The 12,194-nt window shown below is 27.1% G+C and overlaps 1 protein-coding gene across 1 annotated transcript; it reads right to left on the reverse strand.

Annotated features, from left to right (window-relative positions):
- Positions 1 to 2,864: 2,864 nt before the first annotated feature.
- LOC110658745 (serine/threonine-protein kinase SRK2A) lies at positions 2,865 to 8,032 on the reverse strand. Its single transcript, XM_021816476.2, has 9 exons — positions 7,462 to 8,032; positions 7,195 to 7,269; positions 6,917 to 7,018; positions 6,701 to 6,754; positions 6,509 to 6,601; positions 6,331 to 6,423; positions 5,428 to 5,532; positions 5,246 to 5,344; positions 2,865 to 3,595 (listed from the first exon to the last, which is right to left on the reverse strand). The coding sequence occupies exons 1-9, from the start codon at positions 7,579 to 7,581 to the stop codon at positions 3,272 to 3,274; spliced, it is 1,065 nt and encodes a 354-aa protein (XP_021672168.2). The 5' UTR covers positions 7,582 to 8,032; the 3' UTR covers positions 2,865 to 3,271.
- Between the last annotated feature and the right edge of the window lie 4,162 nt (positions 8,033 to 12,194).

A 12,194-nucleotide genomic window follows, 5' to 3' on the forward strand; every position in this document is an offset into this window, starting at 1 on the left:
ATAAAATCCATTTATTTAATTTTATAAATCCATTAGACACATAACAATATTAAATTAAAATGAATTTCCCATAGGGAGCTATGAAATCGAAGACACTCTGCTAGATTGCATATATAATTGATCATCGAATTCTGGTTTACTTTTAGCACAATTAATGATTTTTCTTTTAATTTTTATTTCGTTTGCAGTTGCCATTTTTAATTTGTCACTAGTGACTTTTAGCTTGTCCGTCCTTCCTTCCAAGTTAGACAAGGCCAAAGTTCATAGAAGAAAATCGAGCTAAAGAATTCAATCCATGGAGGGACCTACAGCCATATTCCTCACGTTGCTTGTCGAGCCCCTTTTGTTTTAATTATTTTTTTTTTACTTAAATTTAATTTATTATAAATTTAAGAATCGAAATGATGATACACCAATCTATTTAAAATATAAATTTTATATATTTAAATTTTAAATTCATAATAAATTATTCTAAACAAGAATTTTTCGAGTTTCAAAAGTCATGACATCACAGCCTATAGATTCTTTGGTTTTGAAAGTGAGCTCTCCAATACGTAGCGAAGCAAAGCGCCTTAATATGTTATCTTATAAACCATATTTATTATATATAATAAATATAAAATATATTAATTATTTAAATATAAAATTTAAATTAAAAACTATTTTATTAATAAAACAAAACTTATTAAAAATAAAAATTAAAGACAGTTTAATATTTTTGTTGAAATTAAATGTAATTTGAATGAAAAATTAGACAGATCAATCTATATATAAATATAATAAATAATTAAAATTAAATAAATAATTTTAAAAAATATAAAATTAAATTATAAACTTCACCCAATCTCAAAATCTAAATTGTAATTTTATCCTTTATATAACTTGTGCATAGCTTACAGGGACGGTAGTAAGAATAGAAGAATCGAACAACAGTTCGTAGAAGAAAATCGAGCTAAAACAATAAACACAAGATGAGACCTGCAACTAATGTTCTCCAATTATTTCACAAGTCCTACAAATTCTATGGCTTTAGAAGTGAACTGTCCAATGCATAGCGAAGCAAAGTGAGCCGTAAGCCGCCGAGCTCTGCTGGAGTACGCTTGATTTCATAGTGCGGACGACACGAGCAAGCCTGTTCTACTGGTGTGCGATGGCAATGCAGAGCCTGTTTTCCAAGCTGTGAGAAATTTGCAGGTAGGTCCCATATTACCAGTCTTAATCTGTAAGAATGTTATCATTGTGATTGGAGAAAATGAACTCCAATGGTTGAATGGCAGCATTGATTTTATTTTCCAACAAACCCTGAAAAGATAATTAGTTACTATTTGGAAAACGGTAAAGAACATTACGCAAACTTAAACAAAGTGACTACATACAAGGAATCAAATGATGTGAGGTCTATGGCAATTAGCTTTTGGGGGTGTCCACATCAGGTTCTGGAGTAGTATTTCTGGACAACAAAGGCATCGCATTTAGTGGATAACATTTAATGCGATGCAACAAAGTCCACCACCAACTTCTGAGTTTGTCCCTTGGTATGTTATAATATATATTGGAAATTAGATGATCTAACCATCTCACGACTTCTTGAGTGAGAAACAAGAACCTAATTAGCCCTTAAAATTCTTAAAACATGAATTTGTCAGAGAAAAAGTTGAGATAATGAAATAAACTAATTTTTTGGATATGAAAAATCTAGGTTTCTTATTTTATATGAGATTACAAATCTGTTTAGCATTAATGTTAAAGTTATCATTAAAAAAATTAACTTTTTAAAATATATTAATTAGAATTTTTTTTTTAAATTAAATTTGATAAATTTTTGTTATTACAACACTAAAATAATAAAATAATTTTTTTTAAAATTATTTTTTTTTTGACAAGGAGAGCATATTATAGAAAAAAAAAAAAGAAAGGGTGACCTAAACTGACTTGGAGAATAGTAGTACAATATGACGTAGAAGCATTACACATTTTCGAGAATTTAAGCCAAAATCGTTTAAAGTAGAGAAAGAAAATCCATATAGCCAATCTCAAATTTTTGGGATAAAGACTTAGTTGAGTAGAATATCTAAAATGATTTTTTTTTTCAGAAGAACAATTTTAACCTTTCAATTTTATTTCGTATACTTATATAAATGAGGTTGGTTATGAAATTTAATTTAGATTATTTTTCTAGCTAAAATTTAAGTATGTTTTTTTTTTTTTAAAGTAAATTCATTGAAGCATAATGTTTGATAAGGTTTCTCTCCACTTTCTTTACGGAATTTTATATTATGTTTTTGTTGAAAAACAAAAATATTAATCAAAGTTGAAAATATAGATTTATGACTATACATATATTATTGATTTAAATTGATAATATACATAATTTAATTTGAATTATAAATTAATTTTATCTATATCAATTGTTTGAAGAAACCACAAAGAATGCCTTTAGACATTCCTGTCACAAAATGTTTTAATCTTACAATTCTTTAGCATGCAGGCAGAATCAGCAGACTCGCTTTCCTTCCCTGTTATCATTGGTAAACTGAAAGAGAATCCTTGAGCAGGAAACAGAGAGTATCCCCACACCACCTTTAACCTTTTCTGGCACCATCTTTCTTCACCTACCCTTTACCACCTTAAGTTCATTGATTTTCTTAGTGCATAAATATGATTTCACTCCACAAACAAATACCCATGTGCAATCACATGCACATAACTCACTCGATTGCCAGATTAATTACTGCCATTCTAAATCAAAGATGGGAGAAAACTACCAAGATTGCACCATGGAAAAAAGAGGAGCAATAATGGCTGTGTGAGATGATACTTCAATGTATAAAGTAAAATATGTGACTGATTCAAAGCCCAGCACAAGAAGCGAAACAGAGAAATTACACTAATACATGTTAAAGTTCTTCAACTGACAGACCCTCAATACAATGTACACTACAGATGATAAGATTTTCTTCAATCCAAACCTGGACCATACAATGCCCTTAATTTATGACACTATCTTAACCCTCAGAAGGAAAAAGATAAAACAGAACACTCTGATAGTCATCCTTCAAATCTTCAAAATTCCAAATTTTCAATAAGCAGACAATCTAATTCTCACATAAGTTGGAATCACACTCTTTCTGCCCAATACGCTATAATTTACAAACATTTATTCAAGACCATGTCCTCAGAACAAAGCTTTAAACAATCACAGTAGCATCCTATAGATATCCAAAAACCAAAACTTTAGATTGCAGGTATCCGATAAAGGGCAAATTAATCCTTAACTGACATGAAACTCTCCACTTGCTTGTGCCTCCTTAACTCTCTTATCATACTCATCTTCCTCTTCTTCTTCTTCAGCCTCCGTGTCATCTTCCTTCCCATCACCATCTTCTTCTCCTCCCCAACCAAAGGCTGCAATAGATCGAGATACTGGAGGAGGAATTTTGGCCTCTTCCACAATCTTCATGATTTCTTCATCAGTTTGCAAGGAAAAGGTATTATTTCCTCTCCTGTAGTACATGGCTTGAGCAGCCTCTGTCAGTTCCCTAGGCAAATTCTTCAAAAACCATGGATCGTTCCTGATTTCTTTAATTGTGATCCTCTGTACAAATATGCAGAGTTTAGAACTGTAGCCATCATATCACAGCAGTCCTCATAAAGAAGTGCATGAAAATAAAAACAAAAAAATAGTAAGTGGTAAAACAATGTAAGCCAAAAAAACATTTACATATCTTCAAAAGAGATATTACTGATGGGAACACCACTTAGAAATATATTCTGAAAATTTGACAGGACGAATGCACTATATAACTTCTAAGCAAGATTTTTCAACTTTCTTAACCATTAAAATTAGGAGATGTTTTGCATTTGGCAACCAACCAGATTTTATATAACAAGTGTAACAGGAGATCAGAAGAACAGGAAAGGGAATTAATGGCAGAAGATTAGATTCCCATCAATGCGGGGGCAAAAGTATGAGAACACGTCTCTGCAGGAACAATGGTTACAGCATATCAGCATAATACCTAGGGGTGCAAGCATTTAAGTGTAGCGGCTACTGTCAAAAGGCACATCACTAATAGATCAACCCTCTTGCAATCACTTGAGATCCAGATTGCTTGAATGCAGGCAATGAAACTATATTACATGGGCAAAAAAATGAACCAAATAATTCAATATAGAATCCATGGCAAACATAGTTATTAAAGGCTCAAGGCACACTAAGGCGCCCAGGAGACCTGGAGCCTAGGCGCAAGGCACAAAACGCAAGCGCGTGCCTGAGCAAGGTGAGGCGCAAAAGTAAAAAATTTAAAAAATTCATAAAAGTCAAATAAATGTGATACTTTTCTTTCTTTTCTTTGGCATATATCTTGAATTAGGTTTGCTGGTTTGAATTTGAATGGTAGTCCTTTTTGTCAATGAAAGTGCTTGCTAAAGATGCAAATAAAGAAGGCATGCCTTTTTAGAACCTTGTGCCGGGAACAAAGGCGCACACCTAAGCGCATAAGGCGCTAGGGTTCGAGCCTTGTGAGCCTTGAGAGCCTGAGGCATGCCTTTAATAACTATGATGGCAAATGAGGATTTCAGTTTTCAAGGCAACACAGGAAAACATAAACTGCTTAACAGAATATAAGTGAATAACAAAAAACAATAAAAGAATGTAAAAATGGCTCAGAATAATTTGCAAAAACAAAATCGACCAGTCTTAAAATTTTCCATTTCTCAGTTGAAAAGGATGATATCCTTGTTTCCACTGTTCAAGGTAGTATGTCTTGACTCATGATACACCATGAAACTCCTACTCTAATCATCTGTCTCATAACATGCAACAGCAACCATGTGCATGCCAACATGGTCCTTCTTTGAAAGACTTTATTGCTTTTCATCATCTTACTTTATCAGCTAAAATGATAACACATAAAAAAGTGTTACAGCTCACATATAAATAATTAAACACTTGAATGAACAAAAAAAGAATACCACCACCAACAACTATCATGTATAAAATTAGAAGTGAGAAGTCAGGAAGTTCTCCAATGCATTCGATCCTCATTTCAAGGCCCTCATGGAAAAAAGTTTTCAAACTTGTAGACTAAATTACTCAGCCAGAAGAGCAATAAAGGGAAGCAGAAATCCAGAGAGATCATCTACTTTGGAAACTCATGACAAAAGATCGATACATTGATACGCAGTTGACTAAAAGACAACAACCAATTCATTAATATTTTTTGGAAAGTTCACCCATACATACCCTGGATGGATTTGCAACAAATATGCAAGAAAGGAGATGTCTGCAATCTTGAGAAATGTGCACATAGTCAGGGATCTTGTATTGAACAGCCATTATTCTCTGCAGAAAAAATAGGGAATTATAGATGCTGAAAACAGAATATTTTCTGAATGAAAGGAAGATAACAAGGGAGAATAAATTACATTGATAGTTTTTCTGAAATTCTTTGGGTCCTCTTGATCTTCAAATGGGTATGCTCCGACCAACATAACATACAGAGTCACTCCACAAGACCATACATCTGCCATCTGAACATCAGAGTAAAACTTAAACCAAACTTGTGAATGGAACAAATGCATTTATGTTCTATGCTCAGAACTCGTCCAGTATGCCAATCATAAGTTCAAAGTCTATGTTCTTTCCAGGACAAAGAAAAGGATACAACTGCTTGCTGTTCTAAGTTTTTCACATGCAATAAAAATAGGTATTGTAGTAATTGAAGCCATAAACCAATCACACAGAGGCCAACATTCTTACTGATCATAATTGATGTCTTTGCCATTTATACGATATAAAAGCTTACCAACACGTGAAGGACACGATGTTTTGGAAAGCTAATTTCATCTAGAAGAGATGTTCCATGTTCAGTTGAAAATTTTCTACAAAAGTACCAAAGAATGATTACCCATTTAGAAACCCAAGTACCTAATCAAGAAAAATCTATAAGCAGGAAAATTAATCCTGTGATAGATATAAAGCAAATAATATAAGTGAAAAACCAAAATATGCAATTTCACATATGACATGGTGAAACATTAATGTAAATAAAATCCTAAGTATTCACATCTTGTGTCAGCGCCTTGCCTCCTAAACTCTATAAGTAACTGTCTTTTCAAAGTATCTCACTCATAATATAAGTGAACAACCAAAAGAGCAACTTCATATGATCTCAAGTATTGCTACATTTAACATGGTGAAAATTTGTTGTAAATAACATCCTAATTATTCACGCCCTGTGTCAGTAACCTACCTCCTAAACTCTATAAGTAACTGTCTTCCCAAAATATCTCCTTCAACATTTGGCAATATAAGACAATTAAAGTTACCTTCCCATCATATTCTCTCCTAGAAAAAACCTCTGGGGCAATATATGCAGGAGTGCCAACTGTGGATTTCGGTCTTGAATGCAGCAAGGATGACTGCACAAACAACAATTATCACAAAATTAAAATTCCACGTGAAAATCATAAGAGATGAAAAGGTACCAGTTTGTTTTTGAAAAACCTTAGAATAACCAAAATCACAGATTTTCACACGTGGTGCTGGGCTTCCATCCAGCAAGGTATTTTCTAGCTTCAAATCTCTATGGCAAATTTGCTGCAAAACAATAGAATAAAACATAAAAAAATAAAAAATGGACTTCTCTAGCAATTAAAAAGCACAAATGCCATCTGACACATGCTAAATTTGATTTACCAGGAAATGGCAGTAGCTGACTCCTGAAATAAGCTGTTGGAAAAAGTATCTAGCCTGGAAAAGAACCCAAAGGCAAATTAGCCGACACTCAAAATAAAACAAGAATCCAGACTAACTTCACTCTCCTCGAATATTTTTTTTTTCCTCCCAATTGATACAAAACTAATCAATGCAATCCAAATCCTGAAAATTGAAGCTAAAAAAGAGACAAAAAACCTCATCTTCACTGAATCTTCCAGCATTGCAGATTCGCTCAAAAAGCTCTCCTCCTGCAGCATATTCCATAACAATGGCGAGATGGGTTGGTGTCAAAACCACCTGCACATACCCAAAAAAATTCCTCTTACCTCAAAGAACAAAAATTAATCCTCTTGCAACAAACACCCACTAAATAACTGGAAAAGAAAATTATAGATGAAAAAAAAGCATAACACTTCAAACCCATAAAATGAAATAAAAAAAAAAAAAACGTGCGAGTTTCAAGAACAACTAACCTCCTTGAAGCGAATTATGTGTGGGTGGCTAAGCGATCTGTGATTTATGATCTCCCTTGCCACATTCTCATCAATCTGAACCCAAATAGAGAATTAGTAAAGTTAACGCAAAAACAAATTTCTTACCATTTTTTTAAATTGTACTAGAAAAATTCTATATTCAGCCACAACAAATTCTTCTCCTACAAAATCTTTTCTTTTTCCCATGCATACACTTCCAGAGAAAATATACACATATAATATTTATTTAATAATATATAAATGAACCTTGTGGCCGCGCTCGATGTACTTCATAGCGACGAGCTCTTTGGTCTCCTTGTTCCTCATGAGCCTGGCCACTCCAAAATTCCCAGATCCTATATCTTTCACAAGCTCGTACTTATCCATTTTTTACTTCTTTTATTTCCCACAGCTAACCACAAATAAAAAACCTAAATTAAGCTCCAATTAATCTCCTAGTCAATCCCAATTCAGCTTCAATTCATATCTCCAACCTCAAAAACCGTATAAAGGCTACAACTTGACAATAATAATTCAATAAAAAACAGGAATTTTGAGTGAGAAGGGCAGGAATCTGAGGTAATTAACAGAGATTTAAGAATGAAAAGGGAGAAGGTAGTGATGGGTTTGGAGAGATTTGAAGGAAAGTGAAGAACTGTGAAATTTGAAAAGAAAGGAAAGAATCAAACTGTGATTGTCATAAGAACAGAGAATCTACAAAAGTGTAGCTTTTGGGTATTGAGAGAGAGAGAGAGAGAGTGTTAATGTATCCTTTTGCACAGAGAGGGTGAGAGAGTGTGAGAGAATGTGTGCAATTTGGGGAGATGATATGGGTAGAATATCTCACTGTTACCCTGTTGAGAGGTATTATATAGTGTAGCATGACTCACATTCCTTATAGTAAGGTCGCTCTCGTGAGCTTTTTGAATTTCCACCTCATCGTGATGCAGAGTAAAAGTAAATAATGTTTTGGCAGAATTGTTATTGTCTCTTGAAATTTAATCATGCTCCCTAATTTCAGTAGTTTTAAAATTAAATTAAAATATTAAGTAATTTAAAATTTATTTTAAATTGTTGAAAATATAATCTTATAAATATATTAACATAAGGAGTAAAAATAATATTTTGAAAAATTTACATAATAATTCTAAGAATTAAAAATATTTTAAGATAAATATAAAAAAATAATGCAGTAAAGATCGGGCAGGTCATCTGCGTACCTCATGAAAGCATGCATTAATGTTAAGGTGGTCCGGAATGCATTGAATTCTGTCTCTTTTTATGGTACATCCGAACCAATTATTCCTTTTCATTATGGCAAAAAACTATGGGGTTACCTCGTCAGAAAGGAAAACTCTATTGAATAAATTTTACCAATAAACTTATTTTTTAAATTAAATTTAATAATAAATTTTAATCTCATACTATTAAATTCATCAGCAAAATTTTATTATTAAATTTTATAAAGATTATAAAATTTTTTTTGTGTATATAAAAATTTAATAAATTATTAAATGTATTCGATACATGCATACCTTCATTCATAAAATAATTATATTATTTTTTTTAAATTTAATAATTAATATAAAAAAATTAATTGAGTTAAAATTTTATAAAATTCTATATTTCAAATAATACTAATGTACTCGTTTTTAAAGTCACGAAGTCTTAAATTCATATCTTAATTGAAGTTAAAATAAAAAAAAAAAATTATATATATATGGGCATCTACATACACTTTTTTTAAAAAAAAATTAGTTCATTATATTATTTAACTAGCATAACATTCATGCTATGCATAGTAATTATAATTTTTATTTTTTAATTTAATTTTAATTAAATTTAAAATAAATTAAATTATTTTTAAATTAAAATTTTTTATTTAATTTAATTTGAGTAAATTTTTATATGTTATAATAATAAAATTTTAATTCATTTATAATGTAATTAGTTAGAATGTCTATTTAATTCTTTTTATACGTATATTAATAATAGTTTTCACAATTATTTTATTTAAAATATAATAAAAAAATTTTATTAAAAAAATAATTTAAATTGCATGAAATTTTTTATTTTATCTCATAATTTATGAAAATTAATGTTTATTTTTATAAATTACAGAAAATATATTAAATTAATGAAAAAATATTATTATTTTACAATTTTATAAATATAATATTTTTTAGTATTAATATAATAAAAAAAATAAATTCTTAATAATGAATTAAATTATTTAATTTTGATAATAATAAAAATATATAACATTATTACTAATTAAAAACAATATTCTATTATATTATTTTTTAAAAAATACAATATCTAAGTGGAGATTTTTTTTTATTAATCTAATATAGTTTTTATAAAATAATTTTTTGATAAAAATATTATTACTTTTTATAAATTTATAATATAAAATAAATATATTTCATAAAAATTAAAATTTTAAAATATCTTCATTTTGTATTAATATAATAAATATTAGAAATACATACTATTTTTTGAAAGATATATTTCATAATTTTAATATTATAATTTTAATTATTTTTAATAATCTTTATTTGTAGTTAAATTTTTGATGCAATCATATATATAATTTATTTTTGAAATTTTATTTTTATATAAAAATATAATTGAGAGATAATTTATGCTTAAAAATATATATATTTAATTAAAGTTTAAATATAATTCTATTAAAAATTAATGATAATAAAATATGGATAATCAAAATATTAATGATCATTGCATTTGATATGTAATTATAATGTAATTATTCAAAAGTTTAAGAAATATTAAGAAAGAAATTTATAAAAAAAAATTAATAATTAAATAAATATTAATTAATATATATTTAAATAAATAAATTTTGAGAATAATAATTAATAAATTTTAAAAAAATAATAAAAAAATTAGTATAAATAAAAAAAAATTAAGAGCATTTAGATGAAATGATAATATTTGGTGGGAGGAGAGTGCTTGACGTGTATCATACGTCTCATATAACATATTATATATAGGCAAACAAATGAAAACTTTTTAAATAAAAAAAAAAGAGTTTATAATTAAATATTATTTAATTTAAAAATATTAATAAAAATATTTAAATTAATTTTTATAACAGTAAGATATTTCTTATTTACCTAACCGTTTTAATTAAATAACTATAGGTTGGTCATAATGATTATAATAATAATAAGCATTAATTAATATTAAGAAAGTGAAATAAAAAGAATATATATTAATTATAAATAAATTAAATATTTATATTTTATTTTTATAACTTTTTATGTATATTATACTTTTTGTTTTTCAAAATTTTTAATAAATATTTTATAATAAAAAATATAAAAATGTAATAAAAATATTCATTAAATATATGAAATAGTTTAAGGTTGATTAAATCATATGATAGTTGATTATGAAATTATAAATTAATGGTAAATTTTCTTTAAATTAATAGTCATCAATAACCTTTTATTATTATTATTATTATTATGGAAGGTAACATATGATAAATAATATTTTTATATAAATAAATTTATAAAAAATAATATAAATAATTTTTAAATATTATATTTAATTATAAAATGTATTAATTTTTAAAAATCAAATTTTAAAGAAAATAATAACTTAAATAATGAATGTTAAGATAGTATTATAAATTATAATGATATTATTATTATAAAAAATGACATATAGTAAATAATATTTTACATAAATAAATTTATAAAAAAATATAAATAATTTTTAAATATTACATTTAATCACAAAATATTTTAATTTTTAAAAATTAAATTTTAAAAAACATAATAATTTAAATTATAAATGATAAAATAGAATTATAAATTATATTGATAATTAAAAGAGAAATAAAAAAATAAATAATAATTATTATAAAAAAAATATAAAAAATAATTATTAATGATACGTAATTCATCATAAATTTTTAAAAAAATTTTCATGTGACATTTTTTTTAAATACTATTTTATTATATATATATATATATATCATTAATATTATACAATAAATCTATTAAATAATTTTCTTCTAAATATATAAACATTAACGCAATTTCGAATTAAAAGACTATCTAATTATTAATATTAATCATTTCCCTATCACCCAACCTCTTAATAGAGAATTATATAATTACTAATGAGATATAAAAACATAATTTTTTTTATTTAAATTTAATTTATTATAAATTTAAAATATAAAATATATAAATTTTATATATTTATATTTTAAATATTCTAAGCTTTTAGGGTTGTTTACGTAAAATTACCGTTGTATCCGTCACTTAATTAACGACACGTAGGTGTTATGTAGGCGGTGAGTGAAAGGATTATTGGATGTTACGTGTGTCACGGGCTGAATGATTTCCCTCTTGTCGGAAATTTATCGGCATGTCACCTTCTGCACTTGACACGTGGACCGTTTCTGCAAACACGTGGACGGAAAGGATAGCGGGAAAAAAAAAAAAATTCAAGATTGGGCGTGACGCGCTGTCTAACGACCAAAACCTTGCAAGGTAAGATCATCCATTCTAATGTTTTGGTTAAAATTAAATAATTATTAACTACATTGAATAAAATTATTAACTCACAAAAAACGTTATTTTTTAGTGTGTTAAAATTAATTTTTCTTTTAAAAAATTATAACTATTTTCAATTTAATTATTACATTATAATTAATTTACCATTTCACATGTTAGTCTTATATAGAGTAGTAGGGATATAACATAATTTCTCATATAATTAGGTGTAAAACACTCAAACGATATAAGATCATTTAATTAGTGTAATAATTTTTTAATAATTTTAATAATAAATATATTAAATTATCTTATAATTTTTAATTCTAAATGTACTTTTATATTATATATTTATTAATTCATAATTATATTTGTATTTTATTATTAAATACTATATAATTAATAAATAGTTAAAATATATATTATACTATTATGTTATATAATATACTTAATTTTAAATTATATATA

The sequence above is a fragment of the Hevea brasiliensis genome, chromosome 8 (assembly GCF_030052815.1).
Source record: "Hevea brasiliensis isolate MT/VB/25A 57/8 chromosome 8, ASM3005281v1, whole genome shotgun sequence".
Taxonomy (NCBI): Eukaryota; Viridiplantae; Streptophyta; class Magnoliopsida; order Malpighiales; family Euphorbiaceae; genus Hevea; species Hevea brasiliensis.